We start from the raw sequence: 23,369 nt of genomic DNA on the forward strand, positions 1-23,369 counted from the left end.
TGGTCCTCATATATTGTATATGTCCAAGCTGGTCCTCATATATTGTATATGTCCAAGCTGGTCCTCACACCGCGGCCCGACAACGAAGAGTGAGTGAGTGAGGTTTTACGCGGGGGAAATGGGCATTAACCACTAGGCTACCCCTTCCCCTGACAACGAAGAAGTTCAAATACTGGGATGCACTGACTGAATAATTAATTAGTCTGAAGCACAAGTAAAGAATTTTGGTTTGATGCATTCTGTTTACTCGAAACTCGAAAGAGACATAATTACAGTTATTAACATATACATTTATTTTGAACTAATTCCTTAAAGTTTATTCAACACTGAATGAATATTATTATGCATTCAAACCGTTCTCAAAAATTGAAATATTCAACACGGCGTATGAATTCACTTCCGACATAAGGAGAATGAATTCTCTTGCTACATAAAACAAATGAATTACTCTAAATCTTGGCCAGAGGGCATAGTGAGACGAGCAGCACTCGAAGTCGGTGGAGCGATTCATGTAAGTGTACTGTGTGCGTGATTTACCGTGTATAGTTGCGTAACTAGCAAATAAGGTAAAGTACACTAGAGTGGCATCGCTCATTTGGGTGCCTAGTTTTCTGTCATAAAGAGAAGCACACAAAGTAGGCCGCGATCCCACGAGGAAGGTTTACGGTAACCCTGCAAAGCCTTCGCTCAGCAAAAAGACATCCCCTTTTACCCACAATGCAGTGGTGATTTGGTCGTGAGAGAGTAATGGCGGCGTACAGTGCAGCCGGGTTGCGACAGACAACTTTGAAAAGTTGTTCGAATGGAAATACTCGAGGGAAGATGGTTTCCTTTGTTTTAGCCATCTGTCTGGGACTTTTGATGAGGACTTGCGATGCCCAAGAGGACCCTCCAAGAGGCAGAAGCAGTTGTTATGATCATCAGAATAGAGCTCAGCGGTGTATGCCTGAGTTTGTGAATGCAGCGTTTGGACTGCCAGTGGACGCCACAAATACGTGCGGAGTTTCTTCCACCAACGAATATTGTCTGCAGACAGGAGTAACGGGAGCTACCAAGTCCTGCTATTACTGTGACGCCAGAAGACCCGGGTATAACCATCCACCCGAGTTTATGACAGACTTCAACAACAACTACAACTGGACGTGGTGGCAGTCGGAGACGATGTTGGAAGGGATTCAGTACCCGAACGTTGTCAACCTTACTCTTAGTCTCAGTAAGTACTGCTGTCATTGTTGACTCTCAATTCTATCTATTTTTATCACTTTTAATAAAAAAACTACACTTTTTATACACTTATACAAACTTATAATACGTAATTAAACTTACTTAACTTTTAATGACAGCGTTACTTAGAGAAACTTTAATCATTCAAAAAGCATTTAAGCAAGTTTGACACCCCACTGTTGTGTATCTGATACTAAATTCTGAAAAGTAAAAAATATAATTAATTATTCACATACTTTATAAGAAACTAATTAGAAAGTTGCGTTACGTTGGTGTTTATCACCCAAGAATTTGCAAATATTAACAAGAATAAAGTAACAGTCTTTTCAGGACTCAACTGTGGCCATTAATATGAAAAATATGTTTATAAAAATCAAAAGCAATTTCATGATTGATAACATTTGTTTTGATAGTAAGTAAAGTGGAAACTAACATCAATAAGACTTAAATTATGAGATAAATACTGTAATATATTTATACCATGAATAAAAATACAACTTAAAACATTATATCAAATCAAGTGTGTACTATTCCTAGTTATCAGCCATGTTAACATGTAAATAAAAACTTAACAGAAATAATACATAGTGATTAATTGAGGTCCCTCCAATTAAATGCCAGTTTCAATATGCTGACTTTCCACATGTAGGGAACAATTAGTGGAGGTGCAATAGGTCACAGTTAGTTACATAATATGTAAGCCTCTCACAGCACTCCTTGCCCTTTGTTGTATAGGGGCAGTGATGCATATGCTTGGCTTAGATTGGGTGTCGGAAAAGCCTGTTTATTAGCAACTAATTATTGCAACATTGTTCTTTCCTATCCCTCTGAAAGAAACTGGTGACTATTGTTTGTTATAACCCAGCATATATTCGTACTACATTATTTCAGCCCCTGGATATAACAATATCGTATTTATTTTCTTAAACACAGTGACAGATAAATGTATTAACCTTGTGATACAGTATTAAAAAAATTTAATGATGAGGAAAAAGATTATATATATATTTCAGGTAATATGATTTGACTAGAAGGGGAGATACGGGTGGGTAAGAGTTCTGCCCGTAATCCCTGCTTGATGTATAAATGTATTCTATTTATTAGGATTATTTTGAGGGTTTAGGGTTAGTTTTAGGCTTTTTATTAATTAAGATAGGCCTATATTCTTAAGCATAGCATGATTAAAAAAATATGGGGGTTACGGGCGGAAATTTTTCCTATGGGTGGAAGTCTTTCCAAAATTCCAGCTAAATTATCTGGTATGCAGAGTTCAAGATTAAGTACAGAAGTGGAAAGGTCAATAACATAATGTTAATCTCATAATAGTTTAAAGATTAAGGTCCCCAAATCCAAATACAATAGGAGCAAACTTTGAGGGCATCAAACCATCTAAATACATCCTGTGTTGTTCTGAACATGATATAGGAATAGGAACATGTATAGAAGAAAAGGACAACCTTGCAGCCAGGGAATAACTTCTTTGAGTGGCATTTGGAATTTGGTGTGATGCTTGATAACGCAGCTACACTGAAACATTGCTCACATTGATAATAAAGAAGTTGTCTATCCTTAGAACCCTCCCCATTGTTAACCAGAGACTATTTGAAACCATATTACGTTTAGTTTTGGAAAATGATCAATGTGTGTTTTACATTACAGAATGTGTTTTGTGTTCCCCTTGTACTGTGTCTCTTCTCTACACATCAGCTGTAGATCACACAGGCTAGCTGAGGAATTCTTCCATTGAAAGCGTGAAGGAATATGTCGTATAAGCACAATTTTTCCAGAATCTGTGTCAGTTGCTGCTATTTTGATCTGTTTTTAATCTGTATATCTTGCTCAGGAAAACAGGGGATAAACTTCTATAAGATTATATAATGGAGGTTTCCTTTATCATGAAACACTGACAAAGAGTGCAAGACAAAGAAAGAACTGTTAATAACAGCTGATTTTGTGTCAATCTACTGTTTATGTAAACGGCAACAGAATCTGATAGCAGAGCTGGAGCCCTGGGCCCAACTTTATCTCTGACACATCAAGGGGAGGGGGTGGGGAATTCATTACGCAGGGGGGAGCTCTAAGAGGAGGGGAGAAGGAACTGATAAGGGGGTCAGGATCCTGGCTACTGAAGAACAGATAAGCAAGACTAAGTTTCCAGGGGTTGGGGACTGAAGCTGCTGTAAGCCATCTGGAGTGTGTTACAGGGAGACTATGAACTGCATGCAACTGGTGGTTTTATAAATGTTTCTCACAGTTTCTGAACCACCATATTGTTCCCTTTACTAATGCAAAAGCCCTAAATGAAGCAGAGGTCCAGATAAGCTGCGTATCCGGGTAAAATATGCATATAAAATTTCCAATTACGCATTGAAAATAATTGTTGGGTACCAATTACACATTTAAAATGATAAATATGCAAAAAGTTTAAAACAAATGCGTACGGAATATATTTATAAAAATCGCTTGCGTAATGAAAAGGACATCGATTACTATCAAGTTGTACTGTTAGTATAGGACAAGTGTTGTACTTTAGTATAGGATGAGTGATTTTTAATGAAATCATTTCCATTATATTTAAGTTGGTTTTGATTAGGTATGACATAAGGCAGAACATACCTGCTTAGTAAACTTACTCAATGACATAATACTTAGGTGAGTAAAATGACTGAAATACGCACATATTTGAAAGCAGTGAGTAACTGAAAATGAAATACCCTCTCAACATTCATAATACCCATTCAACATTCATAATACCCACTCCAAAAAAAAATACAGTGGGTACAGTACCCACTTAAATCTTATCTGGAGCTCTGTGAAGCATCTTCCTTCTCACAAGGGCCCCTTTTCTATTTGAATCAATCTTATTTTTTTCCGAGAAGTCTAAGTCTCATGGTTTATGATTCCGTCTCACCGTCCCTGATTGGGCCTGAACCATATTGTTTTTACTTATAATGTAAAAGCCCTAAATGAAGCTAGTCCTTGGGTTTTGCATCTCCCATCTCACAGGGGCCCTTTAATTATTAGTTTCTATCAAACTAATATTAGTCCAGTGGATTATATGGAAATATCAGAGCTACTAGGAAGATTGCTTCAAAGACAGAATCAGGTTTTAGGTCAATTTTTTGTTTCTTCTGTCAAACTGATGTACCATGAGATGACAGAAATATTGTTCAAATTTGTGCTAAACCCAACTATCAGGCATAGACAGTCTTGTACTAGCAGGAAGTGACCAATTCTGTGGTGTTGATTTATTGCCCTAGATCCAGTGCCATCTGTGGAGAGATTGGTTAATACATTAGTGTGAGGTGGTCTTTGTTCATGATCACCAGACCAGCAGAAGAATTCCCACATGTGTGATGAATTAAGAATTTGAAGTACTCATCTTGAAGTATAGTTCCTGGGAAGACAGTGTTAGACATTAAGGATGGATGTCTAGAGGTCCTTTTCATATCCCTAATGTTTTTCACTAAAGGTTTGATTACAAAACAACAACATACAAAAACTTCAAGGACCTCATTAGTTTCTTGCACAGAATGAGCTTCAGTGAGCTTCATTGTCATACTGAATGTCATAGTCTTCATGTAAATGAAGACATGAAACATTTATGGGCAACGTCTTTGTTATTTTTTAACTCTGTTAAACAGTAAACAAAGGAAATAGAAGTTGCCCTGAATTCTTTTTAATAATTTGATCATGTTCTAGCCACATCAAATTGCCTACCAAAAAGTTAAAATCTCCTACTGTATAATTTTGATATGGGCCATCTGACGGTCATAGTAATGAACTGTGCAACAGTTGTATATAACGTGTAACATGTGAAGCCTACATAAGATGTATCAGTCTTCAATCTGTAGCACATGTTGTTTGGTGAATCACAGTACCACATGTTACAACAGTGTTTATATTAAAGGGGGAGGATATTGTTTATATTGCATACTTGTGGTGGCAGTGGTTGAAGTATTTGTTTCCTCAGGGAAGTGGATGTCCGATGTGGTTTGATGGGTTCATTCATGATATGAATCATATCCTATGTAGTACTGTCAGAAAGATTTTGTATTTGATAGATTTTACATTTGTAGTTTCACTGCACTTACAAGAAACTTAGACTAGTTGGTAGTCTACAAGTCCAGATATGTTACTGTTTATCATTCTAACTTACCACTGATTTTTATTAAGTCTTTGAAGTTAATGAACTGGCATAATTTCAACAGCTGTGAAAGACTGTCATGAATATTCCTTGTAACGGAATGAATGGGGCTTCCCTTTCTAATAGATGCTGATGATAAATGTTTCACTGACATGGTGATATTATTTATATTGATAGGTGTGTCCATACTAATGTGAAATATTGTCAAGTCAGCATTATTGGTCTGGACAAATCCCCTTTGACTTTGACACCTTTTGGCATCATTCCCAGTAGATGTAGTGTCATGGACTATTGTGTTGACATAAGGACATTTTACTAGATTTGGTGTGGCTGTGGTGTAACCAAAGACATGGGTTTGATTTACTACATGTACAATGTGTGAAGCCCATTTTGGGGGACTTCTGTCATGATAGGGATGGAATTTCGTTTAAAAACAGCATAAAACTAGACTCACTCTCTAGATTTGGTGGGGCGGTGGGGTAGCCTAATGGTTAAAGCGTTCGCTCGTCACGCCGAAGACCTGGTTCGATTCCCCACATGGGCACAATGTGTGAAGCTCATTTGTGGTGTCCCCTGCCGTGATGTTGCTGGAATATTGCTAAAAACGGCCAGTGACTAAAGTGTGAGACTGCACTATCTTATCATCATCTGTCAGCAGTTGTAATTATGTTGTAAGGCCATGTTGAAAGATGTTTTTGTTTTACATTCCTCACTACCAAACACCCTGCCTCACATTGTTTTATTGGCTCAGCAGACAGAAAGTTGTTACGTATGTTTCTAACATGATACGACCCGTGAAGGTCCACGTTAGAATATTGGCCTTCAGCAACCCATGCTTGTCGTAAGAAGCGACAAACGGGATCGGGTGGTAAGGCTCACTGACTTGGTTGACACATGTCATCGGTTCCCAATTGTGCAGGTCGATGTTCATGTGGTTGATCACTGGATTGTCTGGTCCAGACTCGATTATTTACAGACCCCCGCCATGTAGCTGGAATATTGCTGAGCACGGCGTAAAACTAAACTCACTCACTCTAACATGATACGAAAATCCTATAAAAAGTGAAGCTGCAGGTTAATCTTATCCGTTGACTAATAGTTTAAACATTTCCTTTAACTTTGTTAAATAAAATATAAAAATTACAGTGCCCTCTGTCTCACATAATTTAATGATTTGGACGAAAAATATTGTTTGGCCTTAACACTACAGCAGACAGGCACAACTAGTGAACTGTAGTGAACTGTAGGACATATTTCATGGCAGTGATAAAAGATAATGATACAACATTGTATGTAGACTTAACCAAACATTCTAATGGTTATCAATACAACAAAAAGTAGTGGAAATGATTAGAATAATTATTAGGACTGGGGAGTTTTTACATGCATTTAGAAGTTGGATGTAAATATGACAATCAATGAGGCATTGCACATGTATAATAAAGAGGTTCTTAATTATACTATTCTTGTCATGATATGCAGACTGGTAACGCACATGACTCATGCCGTATTTATGCCATGTCAATGAAGTTGAATTCTTCAGATCATAACTGGGAAGACTGCTGTGTATTAGTATGATATAAAGTAAATGCAGTTTGTTCAGACAAATCTGTGTTGTGATGTTGATGCACAAGTGTATAACAAAGTTCAGCCTGGCCATGCTGTGACCACAGCAGGGAATATGGCTTTGTATTACATGGCTGATATGGCTGAGGTTGGAGCACCCTAATCCAGACTTGTGAAATATTTTGACATTAAACCTATTTAATGGACAGTAAATGTTTTAACATTTAAATATAGGCCCATGTTTGACTCGGACAACTTGTTTCATAACTTGCTTGACAACAACATTCGAATCTGTCGAATCGTTGCCTTTCACAGAATAAATGAAGTTGTATATCCATAAAAATTGTCATCATTCTTCAGACATGTAACAAAGTAATATTCCATTGTTCTAACATCGCTCATGAATCAAGTAAAAAGTGAGATTAAATTCATTTTTAAAACCTGTTAAAATCTGTCTCTCTCTGGAAATATATGTATTGTACAGTATTTTGGATTCAGTTGTATGAGGTTGAGTGAGTGAGTGATTCAGTTTAGTCCTTCACTGCTTTTAGCTATATTCCAGCAATCTCACAGTTGGGGATAAAAATCTCACTGTCAGACATGGGGCTTCTAACATTGTACTCATGGGAAATCAGATATTGGTCTTAAGTCATGATGAGCGAACAACTAGATACACCAAAGCAGCATTGATATGAAATGTTTCAATAATAGTACAGTTCAGATTGCGATCCTAAAATTAAGTCAACATGTTCCTGATTTCCCATAAATGTGGATCCGTTCAAGCAAGTGTGTGAAGTTTGGCCAAAGACATATCTGAATGAATGCATGGACACAGTCCCTATGAATGGAGTAAGCTTGTTTCCTGCTTGAGGATAGCGTTTCCTCTACCCAGATTTCTCTGAGTTTTCTCATGCTCGGAACGTCTGCAGAATTTCCTGTAGCTGCTGGTGGTGATGGCTTGGGTTGGTCCCGTGCTGGTTCTGGGTTCCGGGAGAGACATCAGAGGCAGTGTGGCCAGATTTCTCTTCTACATGTGGTTGTGCTGCCTCTCTTCCTCCAGAACTTTCCCAGTTTAAATACTTAAAAGTTACATTTTATGTTGGCTTGTTTTCCTTTTTGACATTGTAAATAAGATATGGAGGAAATGAGGCATGTTCCCACTTCGGTTATTGTTTAACATGTTTCGTAACTGTGGTGTTTGAAGTAGGATTTTGTCACAGAGCTTTCCCGGGATTTAAGAGAAAGACCGTCAGAAATATACATGACAACATTTCAATACAGAAAAAGAAGGGTAATGCAGTGGTTCAAGCAAGAGATCAGGCCAAAGATGTGGGTTCGGTACCCCCAGACTAACAAGTAGTCTCTGAAATGAACATATTGTACCCAAAAAAAAGATCATAGTAAAAAAAAAGAATATAATGAAAAGGAGCCCTGACACTTTTTTCGAAATCTAGACTTGCCACATTAACTAGACTTGCGTGGGGTTCCTTGGATACATTTGCTTCAGGGTGTGTATGACAAACTACGGTACATAGTGGGCATAATGTTTCAATCCCATTTCTGGTGTACCCCTCTGTGCTCTGTTTCTACCTAGACTTGCATGAGTTTCTAAGGTTATAATTAATAGTTTAAATGAAAATTTCTTAAAAGATATAATAACAGACTGGTATCCTTAGTGTCTTATCTAAACTTGCCTCTTTAAAGGCTATGTATCTACCCCGCCTCCATACTAGGGACCATGGGGACTTACAGTGCCTTGGAACCTGCATGGACCCTAGCTGGATACCATATCAGGGACGAAAGGTCAAAGCTAATGAGAAGACAAATTTGCCCAACATCACTTCCCAGCCTCTGTCCCTTTACACAATGCTAATTGCTATATTTCTGCATCAGGAATCTGATTTTTCAACATCACTTGATTCTTAATTAGCTACACCTTTTCAAGAAAAGCAGTTGGGACAAAACTTTTGCACATTTGATATATGAAAATAATACCATCTTTAAAACTTTTGACACATGCCTTGCCTCCCTGTTTGATGGTGGTTTAAGTAATTGTGTTTAATTTCACTTCGGATTAGCCAGTTATTATTGTCTGTCAACATGAACACACTGATATAACTGGAATATGCTCAAAGCAGCATTAAACCAACTTATTTCTGTGAATCCTGGCTTTCACTGACGTACCACAAAATACCATTGTTCAAAGAAGTAAAAAACACTTAACTAACCTACCTTTTGGTGAGGGGCGGTGGGGTAGCCTAGTGGTTAAAGCGTTCGCTTGCCGAAGACTTGGGTTCGCTTCCCCACATGGGTACAATATGTGATGCCTATTTCTGGTGTCCCTGGCCTTGATATTGCTGGAATATTGCTAAAATTGGCGTAAAACTAAACTCACTCACCTTTTGGTGATTGGTTTTAATATGAAATTCTTTTTTATGAGATATGATTATTCATCTCCTGAGGTAGTCTTACAAGCAGATTCATGAAACCCAAGATGTGGGTTAACAACTAAGCAGCCGAGTGTGGTGTGAGCCCGATTAACCTACTGTTGAAGTGGTAGATGAGGCGGAGGTAATTATCAGATTAGGTTGTAGTAGCCTGTTTAGATGTAATCCAGGATTGTGTACCCCCTGGGCAGGTGGGGACATCATTACCTGAATAGGCGCAAGTCTTTATGGATAGATGTATTGATATGTTGAAAAATAAATCTAACATGATATCAGTGGATCAAAGTTGATGTTATGGGTGTTTGCTTTTTGATCATATATTGTGGTGAAAGTTTTGATAAATGTGTTTTTTCTGGATGATTGCTGACCTAGCCTGGAGGACCAAGTTTGTTTAAAGAGTGGCTTTGCAAGAGTGAATGTTTAACAATTCTCTGAAATTTGAGGGTTGATAAAGTTGATTTGAGGTTAAAGCATTCGCTGGCCATGCCAAAGATGTATTTTCTATTCCCCACATGGGCACAACTTGTGAAGCTAAGTTCTACGGCCATAATATGGCTGAATTATTGGTCAAAGTGTAAAACCATGCTCACTCATTTTAAAATCTTGGAATCTATGAGGCGTTTAGGTTTGATTGCAAGCTCCTGCCAAACATTTCTTTGTAAACTGCTTGTGCGAGAATATTCAAATTATTAGTATATTTTATATGGCTAGATACGTATGTATTCTTTTATTTTATCAGCATATTTGATGATTGAACATTTCTTCTTAACTTGGCAACATCAGTGATTTTGAGATTTCTTGTATTGTGATGTAATGCCTAAATACTTATGTCTCAATACTGTATTAAGTAGATATATGTCACATAGTGACACTTCTATGGGCTAGTTTCGTTGAATAAAGATGCAGAAACCTTACAATGCTATTGAGGGCATTGTGACATTATCAATTATACTTCACTTGTGTACAGATGTCCGTGAAGAAAGATATGTCAAGGAACTTTCTCCTTTAGCCGGGGATCTTCTTGAGTCTTACTGGGTGACTAATTCCAATGTGACCGTGGTATATTTCTTGTAACAGCATGCTGGGCTGTATAATACATAGTAAACTTGGTTTCTCTGTTTATTGTCCGGTAGAGGCACAGGGATGTGGGTCAGTGCATGGAACACTTATCTGTCCCAGTTGTCTCTACTGTAGGTGAGCTGGTAGCTGTTAGATAAGTCTGTTGTATATAATTCGTATCAACCAGCCCATGGAATAAATGGTCACATATTAGTCAAATGTTGTGTAAAGTTTCAGGATATTGTGTAAGTGGGTAGTATGGGACATTCATCAATGAATCTCTAGCACCACAGGAATCTGCAGTAATCAAGGCTGTACAAGATAAACTAAGACCACCTCCGTGGTGTAGTGGTTAGAGCGTCCGCCCGGAGAGCGGAAGGTCGCCGGTTCGATCCCCGACCGCATCATACCAAAAGACGTTAAAATATGGTACTTGTTGGTCCCTGCCTGGCGCTCGGCATTAATGGGTACAATAAGAACTGGTCGGCTCGGAGTCAGTATATTGTGTCTGAGTGGGGTATTCATGCTTCACTGCGTCATGGTATCTCAGTGAGCTAGCACTATAAAACCAGCTTAAGTCTGGGCTGCAGCCGCGTACACATACACACACGATGCACGTTGTCATATGAGCCGAAATATTCTCACAGACTGAAAGTACCTCTAAACTAAAGAGTGAAAGCATGAATAACGAGGGGCAGTGGGATAGCCTAGTGGTTAAAGCATTCGCTCATCACATTGAAGACTCGGGTTTGATTCCCCGCGTGGGTACAATGTGTGAAGCCCATTTCTGGTGTCCCCACCATGATATTGCTGGAATAATGCTAAATGGTGCGTAAAACTAAACTCACTCATTCATGAGTAACAATCAGCTCCAAAGGAAGGTGATTACACACTTGGCATGTAAGAGATCCTGACATTTTAGTTGTCTTTGACAAGTATGACCTATTGTGGACATGGACTGCTTATACAGGAACCTCAGAATAGCCACAATGGTGTATGTAGTGTAGGTAGAGCCACTACTGGACATACAGAGGATCTATTCAATAACTGGAGTTGTTAGGGTATATAGATTATTAACAGCCATGGTGGTATATATCGTATTCAACGTTGGTGAAATGTTTCATATAAAAGTGATTGTCAACACTTAGTTGCACTGAAATCATCATTTGTACAAGGTGCTGTGTAATTTTATACCTGACAGCCAAGCCTGTCGAGATGGACATGAAACAGCAGATATACCTTCACACCTCAGGTGTATGGTGACAAAATAATTGGATTATCAGAATGGCATTGAATTTCTCTCTATGCTTGCATTGTAGAGATCCATTTACCTAGAAATGTGACATGCTTGAGGGTCTTTGTCTCCAGTTGTAACTTGACCATTGGTCATCTGCATTGGATTGTCGCCCTCGTGTTGATCCTTGCTTTCTTGAGGTGACCCCTTGTCCCTTGGTCAACACTGAAGGGAGAGGATACTGCCCCATGTGACCATTAGCAGCCCAGCCACAGGAGATGGCTGTTTTGGGAACACTTATGGTGTTTGTGCATGTAGTCTCACTTCCAAGACCTCACAAGTGGGATAGATCTAAACTTACATCCAGACCTTACATGTTGGGTAGATGTAGACATAATTTAGCCCTCACAAGTGGGATAGATATGTACTCGAGATCTCACTAATTTGGTAGTAAATGGCCATACAGTTCCAGACCTAACAAATTGATAACATATGAAACTTTGACAGTGTACATTATTGCATAATTTAATTGTGGTGGACAAGAATGAGTTGTCACGCCAGCAGGTGCTTGGTCTGCTAATAAAGGACTTCTAATCCAAGCCCCATTGGGCCCTGTAACTCAAAACATATGATCACAACTCCCAAACATTTTCATAGACAGTATGATCCCTTTGCGGAACTGGGCTTTGGGTTTTAAGAATGAGCCCCATGAAGCGTGCCAGACACCCAAGAAGGGGTTAAGTGGCCCCTCGTGTCTCTGGTTACTTAAGGAGCAGCTGGCAGAGATTTAAGGGGACAATAGGATTAATGTGATTTATTCATGGCTGGCTGGATCAGTTCAAGGCCTATTGTTACAAATCTGCAGATTGTTTGATCTGGTAACGGTGATTCAGCCTGGAGAGACCGATCTGATTGATGGTCAGACTTTTAGTGGTTGATGGCTCTGTTTGCTTTGTTGCATTTGGTATGAACTTCCTGGACCTGTTACATGATGGGGCGCTGGGGTAGCCTAGTGGTTAAAGGGTTTGCTTGTTGCCCTGAAGACCATGGTTCAATTGCCCACATGGGTACAATGTGTGAAGCCTATTTCTGGTGTCCCAGCTGTGATATTGCTGGAATATTGATAAAAGCGACGTAAAACTCAACTCACTCACTATTACATGAAGGGAAATGTTGAGAATATCATCACACTTAAACAAAGAAAAGATCCAATATGGAGAGATCCCAATACCCCATAGACTGTGTGTCCCATAGACATAGGGCAGTGATTGCATTAACATTGTTCAGTGGAACAGGAGTAGGGTGCTTCCAGTATAGAAAGGGGCAGTGGGGTAGCCTAGTGGTTAAAGCGTTGGCTCGTCATGCCGAAGACCCAGGTTTGATTCCCCACATGGGTACAATGTGTGAAGCCCATTTCTGGTGTCCCCAGCCGTGATATTGCTGGAATATTGCTAAAAAGCGGCGTAAAACCATACTCACTCACTCCAGTATAGAAAAGGCCTGAGGACTCTTTAGACTTATCAAAGTCAAGGGTGGTAGGGTAGACTCTAGTCTGTCATACAGACCCTGAAACAAATATATCCAAGAAAGCGCATGCAAATCTACAACAAGTGGCAAGTCTAGATTTACACAAAAATGAAGGTCTCAGTCTAGATTTACACTGTTTCCGGGTTAGTTTCTGAAAATGAAATGAAAGTCTCAGTCATCGGTTCTTTTCATTATATTTTGATGATTATTTTATGCATATTTCTTTCTGTAAAATATATTCATTCTCTCACTCTTTCTGTAAAATATGTTCATTTCAGAGACTAGATGTAAGTCTAGGTAGCCTCATGGTTATAGCATGTGCTCGTTAAAAAGAAGATCTGGGTTTGATTCCCTACACTCACTCACTCAAAGCATGCTTTAAGTAACTCACACAGACAGTTACATAAACTTTGAAAGGCAATTGGTTGGTAACAATGGATGCCCAAAATGGATGATGAGTGTTTGAACTGCAAGACCATAACGATAACGATGAATATTTTTGTAGGTGTTTATACAGTCTTGACCGTTCCCCACTTTGTTCTTATCTACCTTCATCTAGCTGTTGACTTTTCACTAAGAGGCTTACAGTTTGGGCCAAGTGCTATGAGCATATCTGTGACCTGTCCAGTCTCTCCTGATAGGACCTGAGTGGGTCTGATTTATGGTGCATTTCACTCCCTTTATCAAGATCACAGCACTTGTACAACCACTCCACTTCACAAATCATGACCTAGATCATAGACAAATGTTTTCTGACGCAGGTGTGGAAATAACTTTAAAATTGCTAGTGTACTCCGGTACAGTGGCACTTGTAAAATCACTTGCCCTGATCATTTTTTCACTATACCGGCCGTTTTTCTTGTTCATTTTTTAAAATAAACAACATAATTAACATTGGAAATGCAACTGGACACTGGTACAGCGTGATATACAAATTTGCTTGCCCGACAGAAAAAAACACTGGACTGGGATGTCGGGCAATGGGTTATTTCCACCCCTGTGATGATATGAGTTTTGCTCTTGTTGGTACAGTCTGCTGCCGTTACCTGGGCAACAAATGCTATTTTATCAGTATTAAGTTGTGTTTATAGCAGTGGCATGTAAGTGAGTCTGGACTAGACAATCTAGTGATCGACATCATATACATGTGTTTGTCAAATCTTCAGTCATGTTGCATGATGGCTGGAAGTAGCTTCTATTAACAACAAAATAATACTATAAAGAAGATAAAGAGACCCTAAATCTTTCGCAATACCATAGGTGATCTGTTAGAACATGACAGATATTGTAGTAATACAAACACATAGACTAACAACTAGTCTCTGAAATGAACATATTATACAGAAAAAAGCTCATATTGAAAAAATATAAATATAATGAAATGGAGCCCTGAGACTTTCTTGAAGCTGTGGAAATCTAGACTTGCCACATTTTCTAGGCTTGCGTTGGATTTCTTGGATATATTTGCTTCAGGGTCTGTATGACAGACTATACAAACACATTATACCATGACAAACTGAGGTAATAAGAAAGAATCAGATCTTCTTAAGCCTTTTTGATTACAAGAATTTCTTTATTCTAAACAAGTTCTTAGCGTTTCAGTTTTGCTACATATCTTGAAATAATATAACTGACTCAAAATGTAATCACAGTATATTCTGAGGACTAGCCAAGAAACAAATTTCTAAGACTGCACATAAAATTGAAGGATTTCATGACATGGTTTAAAAGCTGTTTATAAGATCCTGATGCAGTTGAAAGTGATGCAGTGCATTGCCTAGGGCATTTACAAAAAGCTGACAGCCTTACTGGATGGTGGTAGATCGCTGAAAGTGTTCCCATGTTGTCAGCGATGGCCAGCCGGTTCCTTAGCTCAGCATTATGTTACAGCATCGGAAGTGAGTGAGTCAGGCCTTAAAGTGGCTCAAGTGTTAACCAGCTTCTGGAGGTTGCCAGTCCCCTTGACTGAAGGTCAGCCTCCTTCATAGGAAAACAGTAGGGATTGTTTGGTGTTGATTTTCTTCAAATATGTCTGTTTGGTTCAGTGTTATGTATAGGTGCATTTGGTAAAAGTGAAGATATAAAACTATTATACTGACAGAGCTCCAGATCAATACCATCTTAGAGCCAAAGCGCCAGTAATCTGAATTCTGTATTAGAACTGGGATGCTTTTCAGAGTGGCATTTAACCCAACTCATAAGTGTTCCTTTCAGACACCAGGAACTGTGCTTTTAACAATATTATCGTTGCCCGAGGCAATATTATCCATGCAATTGGCACTCTAATACTATGAATGTTGAAACTTCCATAGGGTTCAGTACCCTGTGAGGGAGTCTGCATAAGGACCATTTTTCAGGTCATGTAGTTACAGGGGCAGTGGGGTAGCCTAGTGGTTAAACATGTTTTTTATTCAAAATTCAAAACCATGGATATTTTCTTTTCCAGACCTGTGTTTGATTCCCTACATGGGCTACAATGTGTAAAACTAAACTCATTTCTGGTTGTCCAGTCACATTTATTTCATCATATTGCTGGAATATTGTCTCACATTAGCTAACTGTAAAATTCTAAACTCATCTCACTCACTCTTGTAGATACACCAACATCAGAAGACCTTTAAAAGGTATCTATAATAGGGAAATGAAAGCTTAGTGATTTCAGTCACACTTATTTCAAAATACATAGTTTTCACAGAACTGAAGCAAATGTCCGCTGAGACAATACAGAAAACTGCAAGTAACCACCAATAAAGACTGGTTACAGTGCCTGTGTCTGATGTACCGAGTGCCCCTGTTGTCTGGTGGCCCCATACATTGACCCCTGGGGATCAGTGGGTAATCCAAGTGGATTCCTGCACATCTTCACACAGACACAATAACACCTGGCCCATAACTAGTGGCTGAACAGACAGCTGGTGGTGCCGACTTGTGACTCTAGTCTCTGAGACTGTGTTGGCAGGGTGGACTTTGATGCTGGAGCTGATATGTGTTGATGGTTCTAACTTATGGTGGTGCAGCTGAATTTTGTGATACATGTGGTCTCACCTTAGGCAAGTGAGTTTGTTCAAAATTGCCTCTGTTCACCCAGCAGAAAATGGGTACCCGGTGGGATAGTCATGTGACTATAACCCTCGAGCGCCTCACAGGCAGCTTGGGTTAACCGTGGTTAAAATAATCAGATTTTGGGGCGCTTCGAGCATGCATTGTGCATGGAGTAATGCACATGATAAATGGACTGTTATTGTTATTATTAATGTTGTTGGTGGGTGCGACTTTTTACTGTTTATACTAATTCCACCAGAATTAAGTCAACATTTTACAACATGTCACAAAAGGCTCATCAACAAGAGATCACAATAACCATGGTATAACTGCCTCATCAACAAGAGATCACAATAACCATGGTATAACTGCCTCATCAACAAGAGGTCACAATAACCATGGTATAACTGCCTCATCAACAAGAGGTCACAATAACCATGGTATAACTGCCTCATCAACAAGAGGTCACAATCCCCATGGTATAACTGCCTCATCAACAAGAGGTCACAGTAACCATGGTATAATTACCTCATCAACAAGAGATCACAGTAACCATGGTATAACAACCTCATCAACAAGAGATCACAATAACCATGGTATAATTACCTCATCAACAAGAGATCACAATAACCATGGTATAACTACCTCATCAACAAGAGGTCACAATAACCATGGTATAACTGCCTCATCAACAAGAGGTCACAATAACCATGGTATAGCTGCCTCATCAACAAGAGGTCACAATAATCATGGTATAACTGCCTCATCAACAAGAAGTCACAATAATCATGGTATAACTGCCTCATCAACAAAAGGTCACAATAACCATTGTATAGCTGCCTCATCAACAAGAGGTCACAATAACCATGGTATAACTGCCTCATCAACAAGAGGTCACAATAACCATTGTATAGCTGCCTCATCAACAAGAGGTCACAATAACCATGGTATAACTGCCTCATCAACAAGAGGTCACAATAATCATGGTATAACTGCCTCATCAACAAGAAGTCACAATAATCATGGTATAACTGCCTCGTCACCAAGAGGTCACAATTACCATGGTATAACTGCCTCATCAACAAAAGGTCACAATAAATCATGTATAACTGCCTCATCAACAAGAGGTCACAATAACCATGGTAAAACTGCCTCGTCAACAAGAAGTCACAATAACCATGGTATAACTGCCTCATCAACAAGAGGTCACAATAACTACGGTATAACTGCCACACCAACATGTCAGAATGACCATGTTACAACTGCCTGACCAACTTAATATCAAAATGACCAATTCAACAGTTTCACCAACATGTCACAATGATGGGTATAAGTTGAAATACTGTTAACAACTGGGTTACAGTAAACTAACTCACTCAACTCACAATTGTTTTTCATTCAGGAGGCAAATCTTTTGATGTCTGAAATGGATTATTGGGTGATTAGTCCCTTCTCTTTGAAGGTGAAATATCTCTGGAAGTAGCTCTCCCAAACTGACATACACTCAGCACACCTGAAGGTAGTTTCATTACTAAAGGCAACTGGATATTACTAGACCTTTTGATGTGTTGGGAAGGGTGTAGATGTCATGGATGATATGTACCCAATGCATATTTATCTGAACACATACAAATTGTCAAAATATTTTATCACGTTCATACTAAAAAAAGAAGGTGATAATAACAGGTATAAATTGTTTTTGATAACCTGGTAAGGTGCAGCTGTGTTTTGAATTGCTCAAAAGAAAGCACCTGTCTGATTGAATCAGTGAAATATGTGAACCATTTGTGAATCTGTTTCACTGTTTGCTTGACTCAGCCCACACATGCTGGTCTATGCACTCCACATGCCTTTGCCTCCAAATTGGGAAGTTACGACATTTTTTCTGGTGTGAGTGTGCCAGCAATAGCTCTGTCTGTGTAGGTGCTGGGGATACACCTTCTTGTTGGCTTGGTGACATCAGCTGATTGGACAACATGTCGTGTAGGCTAGGTTATCAGTGGAGGAGATTAACTGATACTGATGTCAGATATCAACATGTGTTATATTTGGGATTACACTTTCTTAGTAATGGCATTGTGTATTTCATCGTCAGATATCAAGTTGGCAGCTGGGTAGCCCTGTGTTTAGTGCATGGGCTTGTTTTGTTTGTTTTGTTTGTTTGGGTTTTGTTTTGTTTTGTTTTTTGTTTAATGTCACACTTTGCAATATTAGAGCTAAATGACAACGGTCTGCAAATAGTCAAGTTTGAACCAGACAATGCAGTGATTGATATCAAACTGTAATATAATGACATGCATCAACCAAGCCAGCGAGCCTGACCACCTGGTCCTGTCAGGCACGTCTTGTGACAAACATGCGCTGCTAAAGCCCAGTCCTAACCCTCGATGTTCACGGGTTCTAAGTGATAGCTCATCATTTAAAAACAAAGATCAACTCCTCTCTTCTGTACCATGTACATCTTTGCAGCCATGTAAGAATACCTTATAAAAATTTACTTTGTTTTGTCAAGGCGTTACCAAGGCAACTGTTGATACTTTTTCATCATGCATTGTTGTAGTCTGTCTGCCAGATCTTAGAGAACAAATGATAAAATATTCAAACTCAAGTCTCAAACTCTTTGACAAGCCTAGATTGCCTCAGTTCCTGAAAAAATTCGCCATTGTTCTGTGCTGAATTTGGACTGTGTTCTGTATTTCACAGATATATATTTTTTGTTCAGAATGTTTTATTTTAGGAACTAAATGTTAGTCTAGTTCAGTGACTAAGTGTTAGTCATGTTCTGCAGCCTGAACCTTCCCGACTAGGGTGTGTTTGAACATGCTGACCATGTGTAATGTTAAATTTATCTATTCCAGGGGAGATGTCGCTCGTCTAATGACATAGTCATCCTGTTTACATACATTTGATCACTTGTGTACCTCCCCACTCCATAGATTGTGTCCTGCCCATGTTCTCAAGAAGGTCACCTAGAGGTCGTCATGATGGCTGCCTCATTGTGGCTGACCAATGACCAGTCCTGACTGAGTTGTAATTGTCCTCATTGACAACTCATTTACTCCTGTTGGGATAGAGGTGTGCGGTCTCGGGTTCATCTAAGTGCACTTGGCTTCCTGTACAAAGAACATTGTTGTCATGTGATTTCATGGCCAGAGAAAATTGAGTTTCTGAACACCGTTCCCAGGCAGAAAAATGTCATGTTGAGCTATAAAATAGAGCTGTTATCATCAGTAAGATAAGATTTACTTTCCATTAAGGAACAGATGCAGTTGACAACTCTGCTAAGTTATTTTATGTAAAAAGTGAAATATACTTTCTATTTGTTGGCTGGCAAAGGATGTTCCGGTAAATGTTGCTCAAGTCAGTTTCTTTTAGTTACATAATATGATATTATTTCTTCTTTTTGTGCAAAATGAAATTATGCAGGTTCATTACTGTGGTCTTGCTTTTCAGTATGTTTTTCTTTGTTGCTGGGCCTGTGTTTCGGAGATGTTGGGCTGGTGTTTCATTTTTTGTGGTCCGTTGTTTCGGTGTTGGTGGGCATGTGTTTGAGTGCTGCTGGGCTTATAATTCTATGTGTAGGGGCCATGACAACTGCATTTGCCAGAGGGTGTCTGTCACCAGAAATAAGTTATGATTCATATTTTACCTGTTTTGGGCTCTAAACATCACCTATGTCTCCTGGAGAGTCATAAAAGAGATGTTTATCACACAGAAGGGTCATTAAGAAGCATAATGTACCATGTCTATAAGAAACATTCCCTTCTGGACATTGTAGTGTTTAGTAGATCATAAACAAGCATCCGCTGGACATGGTGATCCATGAGTAAGGTATGTAATAAACAAGCACCTGTTGGATGCTCTGTCATGCTTTTAATGTTGTCATGATAAACAAGCACCTGTTGGATGGTTCTGACATGATAGACGGTCAGTGAGGCTGTAGCCAGTATGTTCAAGATGTACACACGACATGTTAGGACATGTTGGGACATGTCAGAGCTCCAATCAAGGTGTTGTAATACATGGTTTCCTGAAGTGGATACATAGATGCACAACTTCATGAGTAAAGCATCACTATTGATCATCAGTAATCAAGCTAGCCTTGTCTTTGGCCTCTAGCTATGTGACTTGTCATTACCAAGGCAGCCTTACATGGGTATGTAGTGTAATCAATTAGAGTGAGTGAGGGCACACACTGCTGTGATGTAGAGATTTGTGTGATTGCTAACTAATGTTAACCTATATGCTCACAATAACACAGAAAGGCTCAGAAAGTTTCAGGCTGGATGGAACAAGGTCCAGCAAGTTTCACTTACAAGGAACAAGGCCCAGCAAGTTTCACTTACAAGGAACAAGGTCCAGCAAGTTTCAGGCTGGATGGAACAAGGCCCAGCAAGTTTCACTTACAAGGAACAAGGCCCATCAAGTTTCACTTACAAGGAACAAGGTCCAGCAAGTTTCAGGCTGGATGGAACAAGGCCCAGCAAGTTTCAGGCTGGATGGAACAAGGTCCAGCAAGTGTCACTTACACGGAACAAGGTCCAGCAAGTTTCAGGCTGGATGGAACAAGGTCCAGCAAGTGTCACTTACAAGGAACAAGGCCCAGCATGTTTCAGGCTGGATGGAACAAGGCCCAGCAAGTTTCAGGCTGGATGGAACAAGGTCAAGCAAGTGTCACTTACACGGAACAAGGCCCAGCAAGTTTCAGGCTGGATGGAACAAGGTCCAGCAAGTGTCACTTACAAGGAACAAGGCCCAGCAAGTTTCAGGCTGGATGGAACAAGGTCCAGCAAGTTTCACTTACAAGGAACAAGGCCCAGCAAGTTTCAGGCTGGATGGAACAAGGTCCAGCAAGTTTCACTTACAAGGAATAAGGCCCAGCAAGTTTCACTTACAAGGAATAAGGTCCAGCAAGTTTCACTTACAAGGAACAAGGCCCAGCAAGTTTCAAGCTGGATGGAACAAGGCCCAGCAAGTTTCACTTTGTATGGAACAAGGCCCAGCAAGTTTCACTTTGTATGGAACAAGGCCCAGCAAGTGTCACTTAAAGGGGAAAAGGCCCAGCAATTTTCAGGCAGGATGGATAAACTTAATCCGTGGCACCCATCAACATGTAATGTTAGGACAGTTTGTCACATCAGTTAACATCACATACAGTGACAGTGTCTTCAGTAAGCTTCTGATATCCTCACCAGAGAGACTCACTTTGTGCAGTGGTGTAGCCTAGTGGTTAAATCATTTGCTTGTCATGCTGAAAGCCTGGCTTCAATTCCCCACAATTCCCTAAAAGCTGTGTAAAACCCAACTCGCTCGCTCCTTCAAGCCAGATTCACTTCACAGAAGACGCTGCCTTCATATCCTGTCATATAGTCACCATCAACATTCACTTTAGGCCAGATGAATTTCTCATATGGAGATCCGTTCAAAGATGTTCATATGGACTCCAACAGGGCTTTCAAATGGGTCCAGATGTATGGGAGACCCAGATAACCAGGAGTTGAACAGTAGCCCAATGAATCAGTATGTTAATTACCTGTCAGACTGATGTAGACAAGATAGTGACAGGTGTTTCATGTATGGCCCAGTCCGCCACAGATATGGGAGGAATGTTAGTGCCGGCTGTCTGTTCTCTGGCCAGGAAATACTTATGTGTTGTGGTCAGCTAAACTAGTTCAGTAACCCTCAAAATAGAGGTGTTAAGTCATTATGTTAATGGTCCACATGGTCAGAGTAACATATCGTTTCCCCAAGGATCCAAAAAGGGCAGGCGACAGAATTTCAAAAGGGGCATGCAATGAAAGATTTCCAAGTATCAATTTATCCATACATATGATTACTCCATGCTCCAAGAGCACAGTTATTTCATTTAACTTCAACATAAAATAAAAACTAAAAACAACCAAATGTTGATATCAATTATTGTATTCTTTGTTCCAATATCATTTGAGGAACACACTGAGAAAGCTTAGTCTCATATTCTTTTCTTCCTGGACAGGAATTTTGTAGCAATTTTGTTAAAGGGCAGGGTGCCTTAGAAAAAGGGGAGGGTGCAAAATAAAAAGGGTAGCGCGCTACACCCTGCTAAAAATACCAAGGGGAAACCCTATAATATGTACTGAAAATGGTGGTCAGTATAGAAGACTTAAGCTTACAACCTTTGACACTGATTGTGTTTAGTTATAGGGACTGTAATGGGATACAGTTGCATGCTCTCAGTTGACATTAAAAAGCAGACATTCTTTACATCAACAAGTCTGTTCTGACAACAAGGTGCATAGACTGCTTAATGATTCTTCATAATGTTTTGGAGACGAATCTCTTATCGACATTGTTGTCTCTCAGCCTTCTGGTCTGGTGAGATGCTTAGAATAATCCTGCAAATTGAACTTCTAATACTTGAGTACTGGTAATGAAAATAATTTGTAGTGCTTTCCCCCACACTTACTCGTAATCCTAATCCCAACAAAAAGGCTCCACCTACCCACAACCCACATCCAAACAAAAACCTCATCTAGATTTTAATCTTTTATAACCTTGGTAATATCATGAAAGCATTTTATTTCCTAATTCAAAACCTGATAAAGTATCTTCTTAAAGTCCATCATCTAATTCAAGTAACCATTTTCAATGGAGGTGTAAGTTCAAGGGTATCAGTTGCCTCTGCTGAGGGCCTTGGAGTATATCTACATCAGAGACAAGACCTATACATAATGCTGGCCAAGCCACAGTCTGGGTATGAACCACAGTAATTCAGGTCATGTGTAATACACTTCAATATGACACACAATTCATGGTTTTAGTGTATGTGAATTTTGTGAGTTCTGATATCCAGAAAGCATTATATTCTTGAGGTCAATGCAAATTGAATACTTACAAGTTATTCGGTTTGAAGTTCAGGAAATAAAAATACCACATTAATAACTAGAGCAGCTTCTTGTTAAGCTCCCTCTTGCTTGGAGACATTTTTGATCGGGTTTTATGGGTACGCAGTGTGTACAATCTTTATAGCCTTTTCGCTTCAGGAAGCTGGGGAGTTGATGTTAAGTTGACGGGAAAGAAGCCTATATGTCTAACTGGGTAGCCATAATCATAAAAATTCAAACCTTTCATGTGTACAAATTAC

The 23,369-nt window shown here is 39.4% G+C and overlaps 1 protein-coding gene across 1 annotated transcript in view; it reads left to right on the plus strand.

Annotated features, from left to right (window-relative positions):
- Positions 1–702: 702 nt before the first annotated feature.
- Positions 703–23,369, plus strand: part of LOC124256887 (laminin subunit gamma-1-like) — a 99,484-nt gene continuing 76,817 nt past the window's right edge. Inside the window, 1 exon segment of the mRNA XM_046690857.1 lies at positions 703–1,213. Within this exon segment, the coding sequence (XP_046546813.1) occupies positions 748–1,213 (466 nt within the window). The 5' untranslated portion in view covers positions 703–747.

The sequence above is a fragment of the Haliotis rubra genome, unplaced genomic scaffold (assembly GCF_003918875.1).
Source record: "Haliotis rubra isolate DU_JTF1 unplaced genomic scaffold, ASM391887v1 Scf642, whole genome shotgun sequence".
Classification (NCBI taxonomy): Eukaryota; Metazoa; Mollusca; class Gastropoda; order Lepetellida; family Haliotidae; genus Haliotis; species Haliotis rubra.